This window comes from Mus caroli, unplaced genomic scaffold (genome assembly GCF_978045245.1).
Source record: "Mus caroli unplaced genomic scaffold, Mus_caroli_1 scaffold_12, whole genome shotgun sequence".
Taxonomy (NCBI): Eukaryota; Metazoa; Chordata; class Mammalia; order Rodentia; family Muridae; genus Mus; species Mus caroli.
In genome coordinates this window covers 23092608-23120054 of record NW_028227267.1, presented here as the reverse complement: position 1 = coordinate 23120054, position 27447 = coordinate 23092608, and the positions used below count along the sequence as shown (strand labels likewise).

Here is a 27447-nt window from a genome sequence, read left to right as displayed (position 1 = left end):
AACTCTCAATTCTGAACATCTATGCTCCAAATGTAAGGGAACCCATATTCATAAAAGAAACTTTACTCAAAGCACACATTGAACCTCACATGATAAAAGTGGGAAAATTCAACACCCCATTCTCATCAATGGACAGATCATGGAAACACAAAGTAAACAGACACATTGAAAATAACAGAAATTATGGACCAAATGGATTTATCATATATCTATAGAACATTTCATCCTTAAAACAAAAGAATATACCTTCTTCTCAGCACCTCATGGTACCTTCTCCAAAACTGACCATATAATTGGCCACAAAATATGCCTCAACAGATACAAGAAGAATGAAATAATCCCATGCATCCTATCAGTTCACCACGGACTAAGGCTCAATAGGAACAAAAACAACAAAAAGCCCACATACATGGAAGCTGAACAACACCCTACTCAATGATAACTTGGTCAAGGAAGAAATAAAGAAATTAAAGACTTTTTAGAATTCAATGAAAATGAAGGCACAACATACCTAAACTTGTGGGACACAATGAAAGCAGTGCTAAGAGGGAAACTCATAGCTCTGAGTGCCTCCAAAAAGAAATTGGAGAGAGCATACACTAGCAGCTTATCAGCACACCTGAAAGCTCTAGAACAAAAAGAAGCAAATATACCCAAGAGGAGTAGAAGGTAGGAAATAATCAAACTCAGGGCTGAAATCAACCAAGTAGAAACAAAAAGAACTATACAATGAATCAGCAAAACCAGGAGCTGGTTCTTTGAGAAAGTAATCAAGATAGATAAGCCTTTACCCAGACTAACCAGAGGTCACAGAGATAGCATCTAAATTAACAAAATCAGAAATGAAAGGGAGATACAACAACAGAAACTGAGGAAATTAAAAAAATTATCAGATCTTACTACAAAGGCCTAGACTCAATAAAACTAGAAAATCAGGATGAAATGGACAACTTTCTAGACAGATACCAAACACCAAAGTTAAATCAGGATCATATAAACCATCTAAACAGTCCCATAACCCCTAAAGAAATAGAAGAAGTCATTAAAAGGAAAAAAAAAAAAAAAAAAAAGCCCAGGACCAGATGGGTTTAGTGCAGAATTCTATCAGACCTTCAAAGAAGACCGAATACCAATACTCTTCAAACTATTTCACAAAATAGAAACAGAAGGAACACTACCCAATTCATTCTATGAAGCCACAGTTACACTGTGTATTCTCCCTTGGAGATGGAATAGTTTCTGTCTAATCAGGAACCTGTCACAATTTCCTTTCATAGAGGACTTCTTTTTTTTTTTTTTTATGTTGGAATTATGACTTTGGTTCTATTTTCACCCTTTATTTGGAAAACAGGGCAACATTTAAGTTTTAGACTTTTTAAAAGAATTAACATGGTAATAAAAAGTATGGCCTGAATTTGGAGAGTAAGTGGTTTTCCAGTTTGGGGTGCAAGATCATCTCCAAAGGAGAAGAGAACACATACTCAGTGAGCCACCAAGGGGTTGGCTTCCACTCACTGAGGGCAAGCAGTGCAGTCCAGGCTACCCACCCATGACCTTTGTCACAGCAAATCAGAGTCTCCAACTGTTCAAAGTAACTGTAGGTACAAGACAGAAAGCAACTCCAGACTGGCTTATTAATTGATCTAGATGACTATGAAGTGTCCCCATTCCTGAGGTGCCAAAAATCTTCAGAGTGACTGTTGGAGCAGGGAACCTTTCATGTGCTCCCAGTTGTTATACAGTGCATAGAGACTGGTGAGTGTCAGTCCTGCCAGGCCACCACGTGCTATTCCTCGAAGACCACCTGTACATTTATACAACATCCCGGTCATGGTTCCAGCTGCTACTGTGTTGAGGTCATCTTCTGCACCCCGTGTTTTCTCAATGATAACACCAAAAGCACTATAGAGCAAAGCCAGGGAGCCTAGAGTATTAGCCCAAAGTGCCCCTTGCCTAGTCACCATATTCAAAATCTGTACATTTCTTGGTTTGGACCAGGCCATGCTCTGGGTTTCCTTCAATCCTAAACAAAGACCGTTCATTGCCCAGAATGCGGCTCCTGTCATGCAACATCCTCCAATGGTAAAGAAAGCTAGTTCAAATCTGCCTCGGGTTTTATTAGCTCCAGTTGACAAAATAAATTCATCAGTATCCTGAACAAGATAGCGTGGAATCACATTTAAATAAGGAGACAGGGGGTTCATACCAGTCAGCGGGATGCCGGCCAAATCAGCGTTGGAGTAACCTGCTCCTCCTGCTCCGAAGAAGCTAGCTAACCCGCTGGTGGGTTTGTTGCTACTTCCTCCGCCACCCTCCATGAGGTTGCACCCTCCATGGGCTCACCACCACCATGTCAGGCCGGGGATGTGTGCTCTGCAACGACAAGCAACAGCCCATAGAGGACTTCTTAAGAGATTTTTTTTTTTTTTACTTCTATCATATTTAATGTTCCAAATAGATTTTTAAGACTGGTTGAGTGCATATTACTTTTAGCTTCAGAAGACATCGTGTATATTTAAGAGGCATTTAACTATTATAAATTATTTTGATGACTTAAAACAATGTCAATATTGAATTTGTTTATTAAAAAAAGAAATTAAAAAAAAGAAAGAAAAGAAAAATTCTTTCCCCCCTTTTCTTCCAGTATTAAAAACATTTGCCATGTGATTGCATTATTAGTTTTCTGGTACTTATCCAAGAAAATGAAAACATATTTCTATAGAAAGATTTTATTCAAAATAGAGGAAAAATGAAAATAGCTTAATACCACAGAGCAGGTAAATTGATAAAACCATCATGGCATGCTTAATTTAATATTTTATTTAACAATAAAAGAAACTAATAAATGTAACAACTTGAATGAATCTCAAAAAATATGACAAGCAAAAAACCAATATGGTGTGGTTTCTTTATATAGTCTCTAGAATAGGAAAATACGTATGTAGATGAATAGCCAGCCCATCAGTAGCAGCCACATTCAGGGAAGGAAGCTGCACGGGGTCCTAGAGACAGCAGACCCATCTGTCTTGACAGTGGTTGTTTGTTGAATTTCCTATTGTTGCTGTAACTCAGCTAACTTAAACATTAAGCAGGTGTGTTTTGCATTTGTAAAATATACTGCAGTGAAGGTGGTTGTAAGATAAAAGTAGCAAGGTAGGGCTAGAGCCAATGGTATTTCTGTTAGTACAAAAAGAAACCCTCACATTTTATTTATCTAAAATATTAACCTACTTCCTACCACCATAAAAGAAACATATGAAGTAAAACTTTTAGTAAAGTATAGTTGGTCATGGCAAGAGCAGAAGAAAAATTATAAAAGAAAAAGATCAATTACAATGTCTTTCTTTGAATCTTAATTCCCACTCACTAAAGTTTCCATCTATGATCTGTTTTTCTGTCCAATGAGTTTTCCACTCTGAGTCCATAGTGACCTGTTACTTTTGTCAAAATTCCCACTAATAAAAAAGACATTAAGAGAGTAGCATGTAGCCCTTAATGTGGACACAGAAGGACCAAGGGGTCTTCTCTTCTCAAGTTGCTTCCTTTAAAGAAAAGCTGGTCTGGATCAATCCTACCCCTACCCCGCTGGGTTCTTAGTAAGGAGATATTTTAGGCATTCAAGATTGTCACTTCAGCTTTGGTAAAGAAGAATATGGCGTCCCCATTCTGGTTCACCTGGCTTCAGTCAGTTGGATATGTCCTTTTCTTCTCTTGGGGTCAAGTTTTATTAACAGCCTAGGATCCTCCATTGCTGCTTCCTTCTCCTGTCTATATCTGTTCAGGCACTGAGGTACATGGTGCTATATTATTATGAGGAGGAGGAGGAGGAGGAGGGAAAGGAGGAGGAAGAAGAGGAAGAAGAAGAGGAGGAGGAGTGAGAGAGAAATAGAACATAGGATTTGAGATTCTTAATTAAATTTTCTTGCTTTACTGAGAGGGAAACTGAGACCTAGAGAAGGGAGGCTTCCCAGCCCACACCACCTTGAAGTGGTGGCTAGTTTCTCTTTCTGTCTCAGTCTCTCTTGTAGTGGCAGAGACATTATTCACCTGTTTTCAATGACCCTGCTAAAGGATGGGACATGAAATGACTGTGATCCACACTGCAAAACCAGCAATGCTTGAGAGCAATCTTCAGTCACTGCCTGCAGAAGTGGCTTTCCTAACCCTTTGGGTTGAAAATTCCTGTGGCCTCCACGTTTGCAAAGTTTGAAGTTTTTCCTTTTTCCTTTATTTCTCTGAAGCTGTGAACTTGGTTTTGAGGGGAGAGACTTTTAGCATTAGCTATGCTGCAGGAGTTTACAGTCATTTCTAGAGGCCGACATAATAAGAAACCTGCTATAACCTTGATATGTCTCCCTAGTCAGAGCTCAAGCCAGCCCTTAGAAGCTTTGCAAAGGTGGAGATGTGGCCTATTCCCCATCCTGGGTCTTGTTCATTGCTGGGATGTTATTAAAACAAAGGAGTACCTATAAATGCCCTGGAGTGACAGAGTTGTGCCCAATCAGGCCCACAATCAGACCACCCTGTGTTTTATGGACCTAGTGTCTTGGTGACCCAGAGGCCTGTCTAGGAGGGGGCAGAATTTCTGCTTTGGCTGCTAATTAAACTTTAGAAACCTTGTCTTTGTTGCTGAGCCAACCATTCTCACAATCTGATCGGCCCGAGTTGATGCTATTTGCAATGGGCAAGTTTATATTTACTCTTAAAAAAAAACGAGCAACCATTCCAGAGAATAAATATTTATTTAAAAAAAAAAAAAGTAAAAGTAACTGTCAAATGGGCGGACCGTCCGAAAATAGCGTTATCCGGAAAACCTTCCGAGAGATGGAAAAAACTTGTCATCGTGGCCAGATATTACTTTACTCACATTTCAGAAGAGAAAATGGTGATATTAATGCCTCCCCTTAGGTAACTTTCAGCCTCTGCACACTGCAGCTCCTTGGCACCTATGACTCACGTTGTTTTGCACATACCTCAAAGAGGGTGCAGGTGGGGGCTGTCTGCCTGCACTGGAGTGCTGTGGTACATTAAGGTGTGGAACTTTGAAGTCGTCCATCTATTTCCGAATCAGGACATTTCTTGCGGACTTTGTGTGTGTGTGTCAGGAACAGTAAGCTAAAACAGATGAACAGAATGGATGAAAACTCCCTGTCCTAACAGACCCTTCAGCCTCATCAGCCACAACACCCGGAAACAAGTGTCGGCTCTGCCACTGGTGGCCTGACTGGGCAGCTGAGCCTCGCCCATCAGCTTTGCTTCCACAAGCATGTAAAGGTCTTGATGATGCCGTAGGAGAGTGCTTTTGAGAAGATGGGCACAGTGACAGATGTGAGGTCCTTAGCACATGGCTCAGACTCACAAGCCATGACCATCAAGATCACTATCGTGAAGGTAGTAGCCTCTGCCCCCTAGGATCCTCAGAGGGTCCCTGCTTCTGGTCACTTTGTTGGCATGAACAGAGGGGTCTGAGCAGCCTCTGTCCGAGATCCTGTCAGGTAGCAGGGCAGGCTGGGGTTCCATGGCCCGGTTCTCAGCCTTTGCTTAGCTTTCTTTTATTTAGTTAGCAGCCACCCAAAATTAGTCCTTGTTCAAAAATAACTACTATTATTATCCTGTTTTGCTTACCTGGGTGACAGACTAACATTTGTTTCTCTCTTCCTCTTTCAGATTGTTTAGTGTAATTCTGGAACAATTAACCAAAGAAACAGAAGGCGGGAACCACTCTAGTGGCAAATCAGGAGGCTTTGATGTCAAAGCCCTCCGTGCCTTCCGAGTGTTAAGACCACTTCGACTTGTATCAGGAGTGCCCAGTAAGCACATTTTGCCTCCTACCCCTAGAAGTACTGCCTTTCCCCCGTTGGGTGGGTCCTGGGATCAGGAAAGAGTCCTCTGGGGGAAGTTGCCCTGTCCCCAGTAGGGGCCCAGTAGCAGCAGGCCTTCTTTGATGCTGGAATACTGAAGCTTGCACCATTCCTGTGGATCTCTGATTCCAGACAGAGTACAGGTGGTGTTTATTGTCACCTGCTTTTCAGCTGAAGAGAGGCTGGGTGGCAGTTGGAGACCTGGGCTTCCAGCCTCCTGTTTCCTGTTTAGTTCTGTGCTCTAATGATATCCAGTGGTTTTCTTCCTTCTCCCAAGCCTGCCTCACCTTGTAGTGGTAGCTGATTGGAAGAGGGAGGGCTGTTGAATAGGAGCAACAGGGTGTCTAGACTTTGGCTCGACAGCTAGCAATGACACCTTTCTGAGAAGGGATGAACATGTCAGTTTCCACATGTCAGCCAGTGCCTGGCCCTGCTTGCCTCCAGAGTCTGACCTCTGGTCAAGTTGACTGTCACCTGGGCTGAGAAGGAAGGAGCTTACACAAGAAGCCTGCCTGGCCTTTGCTTCATGAGCTCTGCCCTTGGTAAAACTATCTTTTCTGGGGCCGTCAGAGTGTGGACACCCTTGAGTTGTGCTTCTGAATAGGTACTCAGTACTCAGAGCTGGAGCAAGGATGGAGGACCACTGGGTACACCCACTTTCCACAGCTCATAAAGCCCTCAGAACACCGACTCTTTTCCTCCCAGAATGTCCTCATGAAGTTTTATTAAACCTTAGGCACTCAGAACGCACCAAACCCCTCTGGAAAAGAAAATACTACGTTTCCAAATTTAACATTTAAAATGTAGGAAGTGGTGTTTTAAGTGTACTTATTTTTCCAGATGGTTCATTTATTTTCATTTAAAAAGATCAGTGCAAGTCAAAAACCACAGAACTGTCTGGAAGCAATCGAGAGAAACAGAAATACGTTGGCAGTGGCTGGCGCCATTAAGTGTAACACGATGAAACGGGGAGCTTACTGAGCAAATATGCTCCTTCAGATTGAGTTGTCACAGCTTAATCTAATTTCAAAGTAACCACGACAGCCTTTCCCCTAAAGAGCGAATGACAGGACACCTGCCTGTGACGTGTGCTGCGTGCAGACATGTGGCACGTGCTGCATGCAGACCTGGAGCTGCAGCTCGTGCGTGCATGAGTGGCCCTGGCCAGTGAAAACTCTTGGAACTGGCCTGGCCTGGCCTTGGCTTTCTTGGGCTGAGGAGGTTTCCACAGAAGTGTTAGTGCTCTGTAAACCCTGCAGAACAGCTTTCTGCTCTTTCCTCCTCCAAGACACAAGGCTGTTTGAGATCTGTAGTGGTCACAGAGAGAAATGGTGCTCTGACCGTAAGCCCATCTTTTAGGTGATCCTGTCAAGGAACATGCAGGCTTGGGGAGAGAGGAATCGAGGCTTTCGAGGCATGCTGCTTTTAGCTGCAGACTTGGTGGTTTTTTTCCCTCTGGCACCTGAAATCATTGAAAATACCCAGGAATGTTTGCCTATACTTGTAAAGCATTGTCTTCTCATTCCTGAAGATTGAGGCTATTCTATATGGGAATATATATATATATATATATATATATATATATATATACATATATATATATATATACACACACACATATATATACACATACACACACATACACACACAAATATATATATATACATATATGTATGTGTATATACACACACACATATATACATACATATATATTTGTATATATGTATATATACATACATACATATTTTATATATATATATACATATATATATATATATATATATATATATATATAGAGAGAGAGAGAGAGAGAGAGAGAGAGAGAGAATGTCATTAAGGGAAAAACAACTGCATTCCAAATCATGTAGAATTATTTTTAAAAGTTACTATATTTTTTTAGTTTTGCGTGCACACACACACACATACACATACTTGTGTGTGTTCAGGAGCATGTGTGCCATGGCACACATTGCAAAGGTTAGGGACAACTTGCAGAAGTCATTTTTTTTCCCTTTCATCATAGGAGCTCCCAGGGATCGCTCAGGTCAGGCTTGGTAGCAAACTTATTTACCTGCAGAGCCATCTCGCAAGAACAGGGCAGTGGTGGCACACGCCTTTAATTTCAGAGGCAGAAGCAGAGGCAGGAAGATCTCCATGAGTTTGAGGCCAGCTTGGTCTACAGAGTGAGTTCTAGGACAGCTAGGGCTATATGATAAGAGCCCTGTCTAGTAAAACAAAAGCAAAACCAATTAATATTATCTAAAAGTGTGTGTATGTGTGTGTGTGTGTGTGTGTGTGTGTGTGTGTGTATGATTTGTGGACTTTGGTGAATCTTTGGTAGCTTATATTCTATTACCTGGTAAAAGTTTATCAGAGTCTAAGAGCACCAGGCATGGGGGTTCACATTCTTAAACCCAGCACTCTGTAGGCAGAGGCAGGTGAATCTCTGTGATTTTGAAGCTAGTCTGGTCTGCAGAGCAAGTTCCAGGGCAGCCAGGGCTATATAGTGAGACCCTGTCTCAAACAAAAGAAAGAACAAAACTGGAATTCAAGACCATAAAACTAGGCAAGAGCATGGTAGACCGTGTAGCCAGCTCTCACTGTCTCTCAGAGGAGCCCAGAAAGGCCAATGAGGAGGTCACAACTTTTGGGCTCTCATAAGTGAAGGGGAGCCACACAGGGTCTCCTTGCCCCTGCATGGCACCCTTTCCTGCCTCCATGGCATGTGTGCTGAGTGTGTCCCAAGGAGCAGAGTGTAACGAGAGCATGTGTGTTCAGTTTGAGATGCAACTTGATACTCTCTCATAAGTTTGACCGATCTGAAATACAGTAGTTACACTAAACATCAATATATTACTGAGACCAGTGGCTTACTGCAGTAGAGTTTAACTCTTAGGTGATTTGGAATGTCCCATTCATGTCTAAAACAAGAAAAAGAAAATATCAAAATAGTAGCCAAGAAACCGTGTATATGGGAGCCAGTGCTTTCCCCTCATGCTCGCTGCCTGCAATGGACAAAAACCATGAAAAATCGTCTCGTCAGTCTTGTTTTCAAGAGAAACCATTTGGACATTTAAAGAAGTCTAGCCACAAAGAAGCTGTAGGGAGACAGTGTCATGCTGACCAGGAATCTTGCCAGGCCTCCCTGCTGCCTGCCCACTGCCTCTTCCCACTGGTGCTCATCAAGGGAGGCATGCCCCTGTAGCTGTGGGGGTTTCTTTCCCTTCTCTTGGCTCATCCCAGCTGCTGCTTTGTTTTAACTCTAGTATCTCAGCATTGTGTGTCCCTTCTTTCTCTGAATAAATGTCGGGAAAGTAAGGGGAAGAAAGACAAAGGAAGCTGAGGCCATGAGAGGTGGGGATGGAGCTTGGTACTAACCACTGAGCCTGGAAGTCCCGGTTCCAGAGCAGGCTCTGGGTGCCCTCCTTTCCTTCCACTCCAATCCCTCACTGTTCTATGTGTCTGCACCTGCCCCATGGTGACTCTGAGTCCCTCGTGTCTCAAGATCACATTTTAGCTACAGGACACCTGCACTCTAATATTACACTGAACATCCAAACCCATCCTTCCTAAGTCACTCAGCCTTCTGCTGTCCCTGCTTGCCGCCTCCATCCTAGCGGGAACACCTTTAGAAACACAGAGGGATTTTTCTTTTGGGGTCTGATGGGGGACAGCTGTAATTTGTCCCTGACCCTGGGCAAGATCACTCACCCTCTCTCTCCTAAGGCACTTTCCCTTCATCCCTTCCTGCAGTTGAAGTTGGGTCCCAGGCTTCTCTGAATTCCAGCCTCTCTGGAGCCTCACCTCTTCCCAGTCCTGTGTCCATGTTTCACGATGATGCTGTCCACTTGCTTTCTCTGAGGCACTTTTCCCTAATAGACTCAGGTCTGACTCCAGACCCAAATTCAAACCCAGAACTGCATGGCTGTGACCTTCTCTTTATAGGTGGCCTTTATGACTAGCTGTGATGAGACTCACCACCACCCCAGCTCACACTGTGCACTGCTTCTGTGATGGTTCTCTGCCCAGGCCTTTCTGTGGTATTCTGTCTTTAGGCCCAGAGGAATGGGAAACTACATTCGGTCCTCTGTCCTCATCCTGTACTGAGACAGTGTTTTCAATCCTCTTTAATTTTCTGTTCGCTGTTGCTCAGAGTGCTAGCATACTACCTGAGAGTAACATGGTAAACTCTCATGTTCCCTTCTAGACGGTAACCTCTTTGAGAGTGTCCCTTTGTATAGTTCATCTTTGTATTGCTCAAGGCACTAAACCCCATGCTTTGCATGTAGTAAATATTCAGGTTTTTTTTTTGTTAAAGGATACAGAAATTAGTGCATATGTGAATGCATGATTTTAATGCTGTCTACACCTCTCTGGGTCTTAGTTTTTCTATCTGTCTAGTGAAGGAGTTGGACTAAATTAGGAGTCCATTCTTAGATCATTTCCTATCGAGGGTTAGTATTAATTAACAGCTTTGAAATATCTCTAAATTTTATTACTGTATGTCATAAACAGAGCAAGCATCAGTAGGAATTATATTTATGGCTCCTTTGAAGTGTCATTTTAACTCACAAGTGGATTTTTTTCTCTCCTAGGTTTACAAGTTGTTCTGAACTCCATTATAAAAGCCATGGTCCCCCTCCTTCACATAGCCCTTTTGGTATTATTTGTAATTATCATCTATGCTATTATAGGATTGGAACTTTTTATTGGAAAAATGCACAAAACATGTTTTTTTGCTGACTCAGGTGAGTAGTGACAGTTTTGTGCTTTGTTCTGGAGGAGGTATTGGTCCCCTGAGCCTTTCCCTCCCATCGATTTCCTCTTCCTGTGTGAATTATGTTGAGGAGGGCTTATTCTGCTTTTCCATCCCTATTTCCTATGGAAAGTATACTAGCCAATAAGATGGGGGCCCTGTACAAGGCAAAGCAGGTAACCCCATTCTCTGTCAGCCAAGGGAGGCACTGAGAACATGAATGGAGAGTGATGGGTGGTGGGTGGTGGTGACCAGAAGAGGCTGATTTCCGCTGCTGAGGGGATACTCCAAGTAACCTTTGGACAGTGGGGGAGGGGTGGTGGTGCGCAGTTAAGATTTTGCTGTGGCAAGGATGATGGAGCTGGGTGTTGTGGGTTTGAGCGAGGGTCCTGGTTGTTCCTCTTCTGAGTCATGCCTCTGCTTCTTCTCTCTGTAGATATAGTAGCTGAAGAGGACCCAGCTCCATGTGCGTTCTCAGGGAATGGACGCCAGTGCACCGCCAATGGCACGGAATGTAGGAGTGGCTGGGTTGGCCCCAATGGAGGCATCACTAACTTTGATAACTTTGCCTTTGCCATGCTCACTGTGTTCCAGTGCATTACCATGGAAGGCTGGACAGATGTGCTCTACTGGGTAAGCAGCTCAAGGACAGCTCACAGCATGCTGTTGTTCCCTTGCTAATGATGTCCTTGGTCAGGGCAGCTGGCTGAGAACAGAGCCCTGGGAAGGGAAGCAGACCTAGAGTCTCCCTTGGTGAGCTCCTCCTCCAGCTTTAGGGGGAAGCCCTGAGCTGAAAGGCTGCTGCCTGGCATTGGCTCCTGGGCTCTTAGCCCTCAACCTCCCCAGTGCTTCCTGGGGACTTGTTTCTTACTGTAGTTGCCTCTGCTCACTGATCCCTTCTGGGCACTGGAGGAGGCAAGGCTGTGCTGGTTAAACTCAAGAGCCACATTTCTCAAGGACTCCCCCACAGCCCATACAGGAATGGCAGTTATTTACTAGATCCTAAAGGGGAGGTGGGGACACAGTGAGGGCCCTTTCATGCACCCTATAGCTCTATGAGGCCAACCATAGCTCGCCATTAACTTTTCTCCTATTCTATCTCCCTCACTGTCAGCCAAGCCAGGGCATGCCCTGCCCTCCACTCCTCCCTCGTCTTAGGCAGCCAAAGAGCTCAGCAGAGATGGCAGAAAGCCCAAAGGCCAGGGCTGGTTGAGCCTCCAGCACGTGGATAACGTCTGGTGACTAGGGTAGGATTCCCTTCATCCCCGGCAAAGCCAGACGGGTTTGCTGTAAACAAAGTACAGCAGCCACCCCCCCCCCCACGACTTTGTTTATATGTAGAATTTTTAAAGCTCACAGAAGTCGCGACATCGACATCATTTTTATCCCATAGTAGGAGTTTCTGGGAAATACAACAAGCATGTAGATTTTGAGCCCAACTTCCAGTGGATCAAACCAGTATCCTTACAGAGAATTATTTAGCACAGTGGTTCTCACCCCGTGGGTCATGACCCCTTTAGGAACTCAGATGTCTTCATTATGATTCGTAACATTAGCAAAATTACAGTTATGAAGCAGTGATGACAATAACTTTATAGCTGGGGGTCAGCACAACGTGAGGGAGGGACTATGTTCAAGGGTCGCAGCATTAGCATGGTTGAGAGCCACTGGTTTAAAGGAAACCAATAGCAGTTCTTGAGTAGGCAGCTTCTAGGTGAAAGGCTTAGAATGGAGACATAGCTTTTGATCCTTTCTAAATCCTAAAGGTGATGTCTTTGGTGGTGGTGGTGGGGGTTTATCACTCTCTACCTTCAGAGACTGCACCAAGCCCTGGGTCTTGCTTCCCTTCACTGGTGAACACTATGCTTGTGAGATTGTACGTGTTCCTGTCCAGCCGGCCCTCCATATCTACAGATCCTGCATCCATGGGTTTAATCGACAGCTGACTGAACTAAATGCAGATTGAAAATAATTCACACACACACACACACACACAAAGTCATCTGCATTGAACATGTTTGGACTTGTTTTGTAATAATTCCCTAAACGATACAGTAGAATGATGTTAGGAATGACAAGTAGTACAGAGATGATGTAAAGTACACGTGGATATGTGGATCCATGTCATGTGCAGATATTGCACTGCTTCATGTAAGGGACCTGAGCAGCTTTGGCTTTGACTGGTCCCCGCAGATACTGAGGGTCGGCTGCCTATCCTGATAAGTGAAGAATGAGCATCACCAACATGCTGTAGCTTGTTTGTCCTTCATCCCTATTTCTGATTGTTGTAGGATCATGTGTGTGTGTGTGTGTTTGTGGTCTGTGTGTGTGTGTGGTCTGTGTGTATGTGTATGTGTGTGGTGTGTGTGTGTGTATGTGTGTGTGGTGTGTGTGTGGTATGTGTGTGTGCGCGCGCATGTGCACACGTGCATCTGTGGACACAAATGTTAATTATAGCCACAAGCAATACCTTCTCCTGGAGAAGAAGGATGGGTATCATCAGGCATGTAGCTCCCAGGTTGGGTGGAGTATCCATTTCACTTGTGTCTCCTAAGTCACAGCTCCTGAGCAGAGCAAAGCCTCCATTTCAGTCCCCCCTCGGAGTGACTGATAACTAGAGCATATCGTCCACAAAAGCCCAAACTCTGCTTTTCCCTCCCTCAAACAGTAGGACAGTTTTTTTTTTTTTTCTTGTTTTAAACAAGTAAACTCTGTGACTTCCTCAGCTTTGTCTTCTTTCTATTGTCATGGTGAACTGCCAGACTCTGATCCAACATACTTTGACTGATAGACAATTTTCTACTTTATCTTACATTTTTGCACATTGATTTTCTCACAATAATTGTCCTGTTGTGCAGAGACAATTTCAGGACTGTGTGACCACAGAAGAGAAAACTTCATGTACCCAGAAAGACCAGTTTCCACGTGCTTTTCTGAGAATGTTTCAGTGTCACCCATGATAATGAAATGCTCTACTGTTGCCACGACCATAACATAGTTAATAATTTAGCATTTGAATCACCTCCTCTATGAATTGCATAACACCTCTATTATGATGGAGATGTATGTTCCTCAGCATTACGCTAGTCTCCATCCCTTCATAGATCTGAGATTTGAGATGGAGACAGTGATGTATGAAGATGCTGTGAGCATCCTCGGGGCCCTCCCGCAAGTGTCTCTTGTCCTTGATTGGAGGCAGGCATTTGTGAACTTCTTAATGAAGCTTAACAGTAAATGTGTTTGGCCTTGCAGGGATGTGATCCCCATTCCCATTCCAGCCATCAGTTCCACCCTTGAGCCTGGAGCCAGCCATGGAGGAAGCGTAACTTGGATGCTTATGGCTCGGTCTTGGCTGGATTTCCTTTATGGATCCTGAACTCTGAATTCCCTATGGCTTTCATACATCATAAAGTGCTCGCCTTTTTACCTTCTCCCACCCCACAACCACCTAAACACATGAAGCCCATTTTTAACTTTTGAGAATCATGTAAAAGAAAAACAGATTTCCTTCAAGGTAGCTGAGGGACTGCTGTCATAGACAGTCTCCTAATTATTCTCTGACCTGCCAGTGGTTAATGGATCCTTGTACAACACTAGGGGGCAGCTGAGCAACACCTTCCAGAGTGTTCTCTAGGACCTTACTGTCTGAAACACGTCGGAATCGGTTTTAATCACCGTTGACTACGTTTATTAGCTCATCATAGAGCCAAGCAGGAGCCAAGGAGCTAAGCATTCCCAGAATTTTATGGGCCACAGTCAGCTGGAAGCCACTGTGCTGTAGGACAGAACATCTCGGCCCAGGACAGAGCCTGGCCTGGAGCAGACACTCAACAAATACTCATCACTAGAGTCCCTCTTCAACCTGACCGAGCCTTTTGCCTCGTCGGTGTGGATAGGCTGTGTCAGAGGATTTTGATCCATTCTCCTGGGACAGAAAGGAGATTCAGTTGTAAATATCAATTGCAAACAAATTTCTCAGTGTTTAGGTTTTTGTATACGGTGGACAAAGTCTTTGCCTCTAGACAAGTTTATATTTAGCCAGCATTCCCCCAGAATGCCTAGGCTGTAATTCTCAAGTCTCTCTGGCAAATGTCTGGCAGGGTCTTGGAAAGGGATGTGCACAAAGGCACACCTGGAGCCGAGCTATTTGGAGACGTGGCAAGTTGGGATCATGGGCTTGGTGGGGAAATGTATTGCAGATTTTTCATCAAGTGAGCTCCCCAATACATTTAAAGTGCTGTTTGCCTCACACAGATGTCTTGCCCATGGAGATGGTAGTGCTGTGCAGAGAAAGAGCTGGACAAGGCAGGTTCTTGGGTCCTCTGGGCTTTCATGCCCTTGGCTACAATCTGCACAGTTAGAGGATCTTTTTTCCTTCAACTTAGAGGGGTTTGTTTGCTTGTTTGTTTTAGAGGAAATGTTTTGAATGTAGAAAGTTAATGGCAAAGGGTTGGTTTTAGGAGAGTGTTGTTTATCTGAGTGGCATCCTGTGTTAGCACTTTCTTCAGATGTAGACAGGGCTATGAGCGTGCAGGCCGACCTTAGTCTGAAGTACTTGTCATCACCTGACAGCTCCTCTCAGTCAAAACACCTGGGACATTCTTCTGTGCCCCCACAGCCAAGGCTTTTCTTCCCCACAGTCCATGCTCTGAGGCACTCTAGCAGTTTCCCAGGGTTAGGAAAGCAAAAGGCCTTATGCTTTCCCTTGACCTGAGACATACATGGGCACTTAATCCCTTAAAATAAGAGAAAATTGAAGTAACCTAAATTGTCTTGGGTGCCAAGTGGCCCTCTATGATGAGACTTAAAAAAAAAAAAAAGAATCTAAATCAAAATGCTTTCTCTCGGGCTGGTGCCTCCATTGTTGTGAAGAGCGTGCACACAAAGCCCTGGGCAGATAATGTATGTTTGATGTGGGTATGGGGACCAGCCTAGTAATTGTGAGGATGACCTATGTGTATGCAAAGCTTTAAGGACTCAGCCTTCTGCTTGCTGTGCAGGGAGAAAGACTGGCCCTGAGCACTTAAGTTTCATCTCTTCGGGCAAAGAGAAGAGATGCTCCAGCCAGTCGTGCTTGGCTCCCACCTCCCCTCAGTCCTCTTCAGCTGCCCTTCTGAGTGACAGTGACTTGAGAATGTGCAAGTCCACAGAGCACCCCGTCCTAAGAAATCCGAATAAGATGTTCCCTCTGCAGTGGAACAGACAGCTGTGATCAGAGCCCTACTCTGAAACCTGCCAAGGCCTGAGAAGGGCAGATGAGACAGATGGCCAAGCCAGCAGACTTTGCCAGTCTCAAGAGTAAGGTGTCTAATGGGAGCCCCGCACTAGGACACTCTCTCCCCTGCCACGTACACACCCGGCTCCAGTGGAGGTTAGACATCTCTGTCACAGGTATTGATTTAAGGCCAACGCTCTGGCCACCACACCAAGCAGCCTGTTTCTTCCCTACATGTGGATTTTGAGATGGGTTTGGCAGTGTCGCTGCTTTGGAAGACTCGCCCTCTGCCTTCCTGCTGAAATTGGTTTATCCAACTTAATTAGATCAACCATTGGAGCTGTGGCCCCGGCTCATTCATTCCTCCAATTGCTGACGTGAAGATGGAGAGGGTTCTGTTAAGCACGTCAATTTTCATGTGGCCAAACAGGTGTTCCGTAAGGGAGGCAATGCCCTCTGGAGATTTCAGCAACAGATGTTAGGTCTTTTTTTTTTTTTTTTTTTTTTTTTTTTTAGTGTTCCCTTTTCCTGTTTGGCTTCGGCATGAGGCAAATATTGTGAAATGCATGAGCCTTTCTGTAAAGCTAAAAGCTGGAAGCAGAAAACGTGCAAAAAGGCACAGGGCTTAAAACCCTGAGGGTTTGCACCTGCCAGACAAGAGCGATGGGCTTACCCTGAAGACCATTGTCTAACTGGAAATCCAGGCTACTCCTGCAGAGGAGGGAATTTGCCTGGAGAAGATCGATGCTGTTACCTGGTTGGTCCTCAACACCCCCTTCCTCCTTAAGGAAGTGTTTAATATTCAGTTCATCCCACTGAACGCTGACCTGGGCTACTGGAAAGTCCCATCCAGCTACGATCCATAAAGCACTTGTGTGCAGGCTGCTCACTCCCAGCCATTCCCCAGGGAAGTCTGACGAGGACGCCATGTCTGAATGACCAGTTGAGTTGGGTGCTCCTCTGGCTCGGTCCTGCTTTTTTGAACAGCTTCCAGGTCAGAGTTGGAGTTCTTTTAATGGGTACAGCTGAGAAAAACAAACAAACAAACAAACAAACAATTCCCAATGTTATCCCTGAGCACATGTCAGCTAGTGGCCTTGGGAACATTTTCTTGCTTTTTTTTAGTTGTACTAAGTATTCATTCATTTATTCCATTTGTATCTAGTTTGCTGGCTGCAGATAATCCAAACCTAAAGAAGGCCAGGCTTCCTTGGGTAGATAGATAGGATGATTATCTCCAAATAGATGGTGATTATTTTAGATTTTTATTTTGAGGGTGAGTCTCACTGTGTACATGGCTAGCCTGAATTCGGTGTAGACCAGGCTAGCCATGCTCGATCAAAGGTGTGTGCCACCATGTCAAGCTAGTTTTTTGGCTTTGTTTTGAAGAGCTTATAGAGTCAAATGTTATAGGTTAGGACGTTTCCACCAAGTTTTAAAAAGCAGTTAGGACTGACTGGGACAGAGCATCAACTCAGATTCAGAGAAGTACTGGCTCCATCTTCTACTGAGGCTTGCCCTGGAAACTGCTCATCAGTACAGTGGCCTGAGCCTGAGCCAGAGCCTGATCTCCTTTCCCTACCTGGGACCAGGATTTGCTGTTTGGCCTGAAGCCTCTATGAGTCTTAGAGTGTGTGTGTGTGTATGTGTGTGTGTGTGTGTGTGTGTGTGTGTGCATGCATGCTTATGTGCCTGTGTGTATGTGTGTGCAGGCATGCTTGTGTGCCTCTGTGTGTGTATGTGTGTGCAGGCATGCTTGTGTGCCTGTGTGTGTGTGTGTGTGTGTGTGCAGGCATGCTTGTGTGCCTGTGTATATGTGTGTGCAGGCATGCTTGTGTGCCTCTGTGTGTATGTGTGCATGTGTGTATGTGTGTGTGTGTGTGTGTGGGCATGCTTGTATGACTCTGTGTGTGTGTGCCTGTGTGTGTTTGGAATGCGTAATGAATGTCTGCTGGCTGCTCTTGTCTCCATCTAAGTAAATGCTTAATCCAATGTATAGACTGTTCTCTCTAATGTGACCCTCTCCTCACTGGATTCCCCTATTAACCCACTCCTATGAGCCCATCTTATTTCTTACAGATGAATGATGCTATGGGATTTGAATTGCCCTGGGTGTATTTTGTCAGTCTCGTCATCTTTGGGTCATTTTTCGTACTAAATCTTGTACTTGGTGTATTGAGCGGGTAAGCTACATCTCTTTCATCTTGAAGGCAGAGTCCTGAGATCAGTTGCCAAGACCACGCAGGCTTTGCTAGAGGGACCGGTGGGTGGGTACCAGTCCCTTCGTATTGCTTTCTCTTCTGCTGAGGCTTCCGGAACCAAGCTGTTTCCTGGAACCTCACCAGCTACCATGAAAGAAAGCCACTGAGAGATTATTGACCAGGAATTAATTAATCAGTATTGTTGCTTGGGATTTAAATTTCCCTTGCTTGGCCTTTTGTCTGTCCTAAAATGAGATACATTTATAATTGCTTTCTTGGTCTGAATCCAAATACAATGCTCATTAATTGGCACAAAACTGCTGCTAAATGAGTGGTCTGGACTGACTTTGGAGAGTCTCTTCCTGAAGATTTCAGCATCAGGGTTTGCCCCGCCTGGAGGAAAACTGAGCAAGGGTACAAGCTCGTTCAAGCCCTTTCCTTGGAGCGCTGCCCTTCACCCTAAAGCTCTGCGTGGTCCTGAAGCTGCATCCGGGGCTCTGTTCTTTAGTAAATGGATAACTGATAACTGGTCTCCTTACCTTTTACAGGTTAATGATGCGATAGGATGGGAATGGCCATGGGTGTATTTTGTTAGTCTGATCATCCTTGGCTCATTTTTCGTCCTTAACCTGGTTCTTGGTGTCCTTAGTGGGTAAGCAGTTGGATCCCCGTTGCACATTATTCTCCTGATACCACATGGGAGGCAGCCCTGCCTATCTCTCAGCTGCTCCCTGGTGGCTTCTCTGCATGCCTTTGGACTCTGATGTCCCCTCTGTGTGTTGCTTTTAGATTGAATTGTGATCCTTTCTGGCTGTATCTGTCTGTGAGATTCCGTGTTTCTGATGCTTGCCACGCACTGTTAACTTAATGAAAATGTTTCCCTTAGAGGTGAATTACAAGCAAATAAAAGGCTTCCTAGCTTAGGTCTCCTCCAGGAAGGGAGTTTGGTCTCCTGTGGGTTTTATTCCATTAGTACATGACCTGGCCCTCATTAGTCACTCTCAGAGCATTATAAATAGTGGTGTTTCAGACTTTGTGGTGAAGCCTAGATTGGTACATAAATACCCAGCAGTTTCAAGCCCTGCCTTCCTGAGGTTGGGATACTGTATTAGCCTGGCTTATCACTGTGTGAGCCATGCTTCTGATTCCGTGTTCAGCTTTTCCACACATGTTCTCTATGGCCTTATTATTCCATCATTTGTTCACCATTTTGAAAATTCATCTTGTTTAATGCCTATTTCTGGGTATACCCTCCATCTATCAGGTTCAGGAGAGATGGGGTTGGGAAGGGCCTTGGGCCTTGGCCTGTGCCCTACAGTGGTGGGAGATGGTATTCTAAAGCCCGTGTGTTGTGAGCAGATTGTGAATCTCAGAATCTCTGGCGTGCTGCAGAAAGTGGAAGAGCCCCATCAGAGTGGGCTGGGGCTCTCTCAAAAGCACTTCCATAAATGGGGGTTTAAACCTGAAAAACACTGTGGGTTTCTCATCATTAGTCTGTGATGTTGTCTTATAACTAGGATAAAATATTTAGTTAAAAATTGTATTCTATTTTAAATGAGGTTACTAAAATGTCTTGTCTTACGAATTCAATATGTAATGTTTATAATCGGTACAATTTGAAAAATTAAGGAATAATAATATAGTCAACTTTTAACTCAAAACTAAAACAACACAACACATACACACAGTCAGTACCAGCATACAGTCACTGCTCTGAATAGCCCAGAAGACACCCCTGCACCCTCACTTTGGCCCTAGTCACCACACTGAGTCTAGACACTCTCAGGATATCACACTGATAGACTTGGTCCCAAGTGAACTTATCAGCTCACTCGATTTATCTTGCTCTTTCAGAGGCTGTATCTCAGGGACACGATATCTTCATGTATACTGAGTTAGTAAAGTGAGCTTTAACTCATTTTGTGGAGATGCTGTCTTTTGCAGAGCAGAATGCAGAGCCTAGCCATCCACCGTGAGCCCTCTGTTCGCCTTCCTCCAAATCTGCCTTGCTGTGAATTGAGTGCAGTCAGTCATATTCCATGGGACACACAGTCATGAAAGACCCTTATCTGGACGTGGCCCAGGAGCAGTGCCTGCCTTCCTCCCTCCAGTGAGAGGAACAGGGAGTGGAGACCAAGCAGGTCCTCACGGGTGGAGGAAATGGTACCCAGAACCCATCTGAGCTCTCTACTACACATTGCCCACTTTAAAAGGCTTTCTTTCTTGACTTTATTGTTCACTTTGGATCTCTGTTTCTTTCTTTCATTTTGAAACAGGGTCTTAACTCTGTAGCTCAGGCTAGCCTAGAACTCACTGTATAGCCCAGGCAGGCCTTGGACTCAAAATGATTCCCCTGAGTGCTAGGGTTAAAAGTGTGAGCTTCCATGCCCATCAACAAGCCCTTCCTCCTTGTGAGCCTCTGTGGCCTGAATTTGGGGTCAGGATGGATAGAGTGGCAGTTATAGTTGGAGAAACTTGGCCACAGGAACTACCCATACAAGGCCAGCACCCGCAACTGTGTTGTGAGTTCCTTGGCGCCCCATGTCTCCTTAACCCAACTAAACTGACGGAGGCCATGGAAACCACTAATTTTAACAGTGCCAGTGACGTGCCTTATCTCCAGTTCCCCCTCCCTGGGCAGGAACTGTTGCCTCCGGCATGATGAAGCAGAGATATAAGCCAGCCAAATCCTGAGGCATTTAAAAAAGCAGAAGATGGGGGCAGAAGTTCATTATAATGGCAGGGCCTCAATGTGAGACCTAGGAGGGGGACCCCTAAGCCAGAGGGTTAAAAAAGCACAGAGTCTCACCTAACAGTTTACTGAAATATATCTTGAGAGGAAATAACAAGTTTTTGAAAGGCATTTATTTTTACATCAAAAGAAAACTATGAAGGAGAAACCAAATGGTACCTGAATGTTAAAAAAGCAAACCTAGGACTTGCTGGTGATTTTAACTGTCAGCTCATGCTGGGCCCAGACTCCTTGGGGGTGCACGCTCCTCTCCTCCCTCCCACCCCCAAGCCACACTGGTAAGAAATGCTAAGGCAGGCTCCAGGTGGAGTCAGAGCTGGATCTGCAAAGCTCTTTGACCATCATCCTCCCAGTTCCTGATGAAGGCTTGGCTCTGGGCCAGAGGCCAGGGGTGCCAAGGTGGCTAAGGCACAGACTCTAGGCTCAGGCCCAGGCTGGAGCCAGAGCTATGCAGCCAGTGCACAGCGAGTAGAGTTGGGGGCTCTCAAGGGAGATTACCTGGGCCTGCAGGGCATGCTCTGCCTCTCAGGGTTCCCTGCACTCTCCCACTGCCTGGGTCCTTGTGCCTACATTCACAGTTTTTGCTGTTATTATTAAAGCAAACTTAAAATCATTACTGTAATCTTAAGGTTCTTCACAATATTCATTTTTAGAGAACATTAGAGATGTTCTAAAGCTAGGACACAAAATGTCCGAAGACATTTCTGTGGCACAGCCCTTAAGGGACTTTCAGACTAACAGGTATGGTCTCTAAGTGTCCCATCGTAGGGACTTCAGCCCAAACCTTGTGCATTATTACCTTCAAATGAGGACTCACTCAGAAACAGTGACAGAGACTTGTGTCTAGACTGAGCCCTTTTCTTATCTGTGTGTGTGTGTGTGTGTATGTGTGTGTGTGTGAGATAGCCTCTCACTGTTCAGTCTAACCTGACATCAGGATGGTGGCTATCTTCCTGTCTTAGCCTCAAGAGTGCTAGGGTGATGAACATACACCACTGTGTCTGGATGTTAACCCTTTTTAAACACTGGCTTACACTTCTTCATTTAAGTATGGCTGTGGCATCCTGTTGTATTGTAATCTACACAGTTATTTTGGGCTTCGCACATTTTTAAGGCATTTGCAGGCTGAGTCTCTGAAAATGCTGTCTGTTTTGTTTTGTTTCCTCCTCAAGGTGAGACTGAAGCTCATGAATTGCATGCTCTGTGAGCATGGGTGTAGATGACAGCACCTCTGCTCACGGCGCTCTGTGGGAAGAGCTGCGACAGACAGCTGGTAGCTGGTGCTGTGGTTTAACGTTTGGTTGTCCTTGCTGATCCTTGGTGATCCTATGATGGACAAAGAGCTAAAAAGACTGCTTCCTTTAGGTCTGAGGTCTAGGTAGCTGATGCATGTCTTATCTTCTCATTTGGGTGTTTTAAAAATGTGGGAGCCGTTCGTTTTTAAAGCTGCTCCTTTAAATCCTGGCACTCTCAAGGTTTGCCTCTGTGTATATGCACATAGGAGAGCAGTGCTTATGTGTGTTACTATAGGGTTCTCCAGGGGACAGTGGTCCTCACGGGTGGGAACCTGATTCTCTACTTCAAGACCCACCTGCCTTCTGCTGCAGCTCTGTGATGCTGAGGTTCGAGTGGTCAAGGGAGACTTGCCAGGCTCCTGAAGTCCCAAGGACGCCCTGACCTGGCCCTGCCAGCATCCCAAGTTCACGGTGGTCTCAGTAATGCTTATCTTTAGTCTCTTCTTCCCTAAACAGATATAACCCTGTCTCGTTCCCAGCCTCACAGGGTGGCTTGAAATCAGCCAGTGAATGGCGAGCTATGTGGAGAACTATTCCAAGGCATTTTGTCATCTAGTACATTCTTTTTTTTTTCCCCCTTGGTTTTTTGAGACAGAGTTTCTCTGTGTAGCCCTGGCTGTCCTGGAACTCACTTTGTAGACCAGGCTGGCCTCGAACTCAGAAATCCTCCTGCCTCTGGCTCCCAAGTGCTGGGATTAAAGGCATGCACCACCACTGCCTGGCCATCTAGTACATTCTTACCTTCAACCCACAGACCGCACTCTACTCCCAGCCCACCCTGGTGAAGCGGGACAGTCCATAGGGGCTCTGTGGAAATCTCAAGAGGAGAAATTTCTGCATATTTTAGGAAGCAACTTAAGCAGGTATTTGTTATGCATACATATACTATGCTTGATGCCACCAGGAGATGGCCATGGGACATAGGGGCTCTTTGTCAGTTGTGGAATATTTTGTCTGCAAACTAAAATCATTGCTATTGCGTTAGACATAGTGAGGGCTCTCTTCTCTTTTGCGACAGTGGCAGGGTGTGACGCTCAAGCACGGCAGCTCAAACAACCGCAGTGTGAATCTGCTCTGCCTTTACCATCTGTGTGACTGGGCCAAGGCCACCCTCTTGGAGATGACTTTCCTCAGGGGTGTGTCTGCCTGTGGGACCTGTGTTGGTGGAGTCCGGGGAGCCTTCAGAGAGCTACAGAAAGTAGACCCTTAAGGGAGACTGTCAGAAAGGTTCTAGGGAGAATAGATCAGTGATCCGGAACAAGGCAGACTGGCCTTTCTAAGCCAGTGAATAGCAATCGGCCAAGATAGGTTTAGACTAGTGAGAAATCAAAGCTCTACAATATGTTGAAATGGTTTATTATGTAAGCATGTGAATAATAGAAGCCAGTTGTGTCTAAAATGCATTGCTACATGGGCTCCCTCCTGGGCCTGCTTGACGGACTAGGGTAAAGTCATTTGACATTGGTCTGGGAACGCAAGGCTTTTGCTAACATCTTCCAAAAAATATTTAAAATAGCTCGTCTGAAGCAAGCTTTGTCTGTTTCCAGGCAATAAACGTTCTTCATAAGCCCCCTTTCAGGACATAAAACCAAATGTAAACTGAGCCAATGTGTCTGTGGTTTCAAAACCAGTCGGCTCTGAATTAATTTTGTGTTTATGTGTCTGTGCGTCCTGGTAAGCCTCAAATCTACCAAGTCACAGACTTCTTTTAAACTCACTTACTGAGTTTTCTACTCTGACAGGCCTATATTAGTTTCGTCTTGGTTTGCTGTGACAAAATACCTGGTAGAGGCACCATAATGAGGAAAGTTTGCCTGGGCTCGTGGTTTGAGGGGATACAGTGCGTGGTGATGGGGAAGGTTTGTCAGTGACCATGAGGCACTCTCATTGCAACTGTGTCAGGAAGCAGAGAGATAAGAATACTGCACTCAGCTTGCCTTTCCCCTTTTTACCCAGTCTGCGACCTGAGCTCACACACGGGGTGGTGTGAGCTTCATTCAGGATAGATCTTTTCTCCTCAATTAAACTTTTCTGGGAAAACTGTCACAGAGTTATGCCTTTGGAGCAATCCAAGTCCAGTCAAGTTGACAATGGAGATTAACCATCAACCGGGCCCCTTTATCTTAACTTGAAAAGTTTGGGGGCAAACAGGGTAAAGCAAAACATTGTATTAAAAAAAAAAAAAGCAGAGGCGATTTTCAAAACAATTGGTCTTTCTGAAACTTACTTCCTAGACTCCATTCTGAAGACATAAAACACCAGGCCCAGACAGAGATGAAGCATGGCTGCTTTTGTGAAGCCTCGGCTTCCGAAATAAAGATGGATGTTTACAGAGAAAGTGGGGCGGGAAGGTGGTGACGTCCCTGGAGAGACTGAAGACCACACTGTGTCAGAATTTTGCAGAATAGAGTCAGGCTTACAGCATGGGGAGTTGGTCCTTGGTCCAGTTATAGTCATGGCATTGCGAGCTAGGAAATCTCTGCTGCCTTCTTGGATACTGGTTTATGGGGCAAAACACCACATTTTCGGGTATTTTCTAAGTAAAGACATATGCCATGGGAATAGTCATTCTACATGTTTCATGCTAGTTTAAATCTTACTACCAAAACCTATTGATAAATAGTGAACAGCAGGGTTTCTACATTCCTGTATCTACACCTCTGACATATCTGGATCCTAGAAAAGCAGACAGACTGTTTGCAAGAGTTAAGAGGGATAGCACCCAGGTCCTGAGCTGCCATCAGCCCATCTTGGAAAACAGAAATGTAATGTGCTGAGGTAATGAGAACCCATGGGTTGAACAACAAAACCCTTTTGGCAAATGGAAGCCTAGCCTTTCCCAGGAATGGTAGCTTACACCTTTAATATCAGCACTCAGGAGGCAGAGGTAGGCAGATCTCCATAAGGGTTCAAGACCAACTTGGTCTACATAGTGTGTTAACATGGCAAACAGGGCTACATAGAGAGAGCTTGTCTGAGAGAAGAGGATGGTGGAGAACTCCTTACAGAGCCCTCTTACACTTAGGTGTTTTCTTCTGTATGGAATTACTCTCTAGGCTCCCAGAATCTCAGAGACACCTCTGAGGGTCACTTTAAGCAAAAGACTCCAAAATATTGCATAATTTCACTCGGGTTGAATGAGGCTGTCTGGAAAGCCTGTCCTCATAGCTGGGTGTCCTTCTTGGACTTTGGGGTCATGTTATGAGTGGAATTGATGCTGAGGTTGGGGTACTGAAAGGAGCCACAGTCCTCTAGGGATGCTTTTTGGTTTAGCTTTGATAAAGTATGAAATTAAGCCCCAATCTGACTTTAAAGAGAAAAATACCCAATTTCTCTTTTCTAGTAAAGAATCAAGCTAAACATGCATATATATCTACTCTGGACATTAAGCTTTCTTGTTGCGTAGCTGACAGAGAAACCCAAGAGCTGCATGTACCAAAGTCCCAGAAGTGCGCAGGCTGGTAGCCACACCTGACATCAACAAGTAAGCGTGACCTCTCTGCTGCTGGCTGGCAGCTGCTGTTTCCATAGAAATGGCTGTTGGATCAGTGGAAACGAGGTAAGAGAAAGTTTTTGCTGATGCTTGTTCCTTCAAGCTGACGCTTGTTTCCCTGGCAACAGCAGTGGACAGCAGCCAGGCTCTAGAAACAGATTCAGTAGAGCACTCACTTGTCAGCTGTGGCTATCATCTGCTCCTGACCACACTGTCTTTGATAGCACCGAGCAGAGGCCTCTGAGGACCTGGCAGGCTCCGCTGGCCTCATGTGCCCTCGTGGGCATCCATCTTGCCCGTGGCAAACTGTGTCCAAAGCAGATCGTCAGCAATCTCCTCTCCACCTGTGCTCATCTTGTTACGCAGCTCAGAAGGCAGAAGGTTGTTGAGGGCAATGATACTGCAGAGGCGACCGTGGAGTGTGTTGATCTCAAGTCCTAGGGGAGTAGAATTCATTACAGTGATTTTATGCACAGACTCAGCTCTTCACAAAACTGTTGATACCTTAATAGTTGAAATTAAAGCCATAATTTTCCTGCGTTCCTCATCCTGCTGGTGGCCGTCACTGTTGCCTACAATGAAAAGAATGTTTATGAGTTTAATAACTTGACTTCTTGGGAGAAACGTATTAATGACAGTCTCTAAGATGTTACTGCCATCTTCTGCCAGATCTTTTCCTTCTGCTCAGTGTTCTTATATAGGCTAGTAAAACTGCTTCCATGCCTCAGGTATCGGCTCTGTAGGGCAGCTTGGTATCCATACAAAGATAGCGTGTCTACCATATGTGCAACATCTCCTTGTTACATTTCAGCACCTGCTTCTTCTTGGGGTTTTGATTTTATTTTGGCACCTTGCTCGTGTGAGACAGCATGCGTAGGGCCCACAAGGCAGAACATTGAGAGGGTCCGGGTAAGTTCTTTGCCCTAAACGCCTCAAAGACACATTTTCGTTAAGAGGATTCTTTTTCTGAAGAAGAAGGGGGTTGGGAGGAGGGAGGCCATGCAAATCATAGCTGTCTCTTTGAGAAACAGCTGAGATATGAACCTGCCGTGCTGGCAGAATGTGGATTTGGGCATCCAGAAGGACTATGGGAAGCTATGTACTGTCTCCCTTTTCTTTAGTTTTCTGGAACACAGTGACTTTGTCTGGAGGCAGTGCTGAGTGACTGACTGACCCATAAAAAGTCTGTATCTAGTTAGGTTCAAACAACAGACAAGACAAAGTAGTGTCTAATGACTCCTATTAATTCTCTCCCCTTCTCTCCTATTTACAAAAGAATGGCTTTTCCCTTTAACTGATGAGTAATGTTTGAGTGCCCACACAGAGGAGCTGTATTTGCCAAGTGCCACACTAGCCACTGTGGTTACTGTAGCGAGTTCAGAGCAGAGGCCTGGGCATGGTAACACTTGCCTGCAATTCTAGCACAGGGACATAGGCATGGGAATCATGAGTTCAAGACCACCCTGAGCTATGAAGAAAGGTGATTTTTTTTTTGTCATTATGAAACATGCTTAATCAAGAAGGTAAACTTATGGTGAAAAACCTTTACAAATGCTCTGAGAATTGGAGAGACCATGCGGTGGCACAGCTATGGTGGAGGTGTGTGGCAGTGTCCCAGGGCACTGAAGGCTGAAGAAACATCTGCCATAGACAGGCATAGTGCAGAGATAGAAAACACTGAGCTTCTATCAGTGTCGGACCATGGGAAGAAGCAGAAGACATTGGAGAAACTAAACAAAGCTGGGAAGGCAGAGACTGAGGACCCGAGGGCTCTGGGAGGCAGGGACAAAGGGGGAGAACTGGCTAACAGAGCTGAGATCTCCTGGGTCCTTGTAGAGCCTGTGGTAAGCTTTGATCATGGCTGAAGAGTAGAG

At 45.0% G+C, this 27447-nt stretch overlaps 1 protein-coding gene and 1 pseudogene across 13 annotated transcripts in view; one reads left to right on the top strand and one right to left on the bottom strand.

Annotated features, from left to right (window-relative positions):
* Cacna1d (calcium voltage-gated channel subunit alpha1 D) overlaps nt 1–27447 on the top strand; it is a 322551-nt gene that overhangs the window by 172942 nt on the left and 122162 nt on the right. For 7 of the 13 annotated variants that reach the window (XM_085828488.1, XM_085828485.1, XM_021182194.2 and 4 more), the window contains exons 5-8: nt 5668–5810; nt 10457–10609; nt 11054–11250; nt 18582–18685. In XM_085828488.1, the coding sequence (XP_085684614.1) occupies nt 5668–5810; nt 10457–10609; nt 11054–11250; nt 18582–18685 (597 nt within the window). Of the gene's footprint in view, nt 1–5667; nt 5811–10456; nt 10610–11053; nt 11251–17911; nt 18016–18581; nt 18686–27447 lie in introns of all 13 variants that reach the window. The other 6 variants (XM_085828489.1, XM_021182195.3, XM_021182193.3 and 3 more) reach the window with 1 other exon arrangement.
* On the bottom strand, nt 1371–2341 carry LOC110309498 (mitochondrial import inner membrane translocase subunit Tim23 pseudogene; annotated as a pseudogene).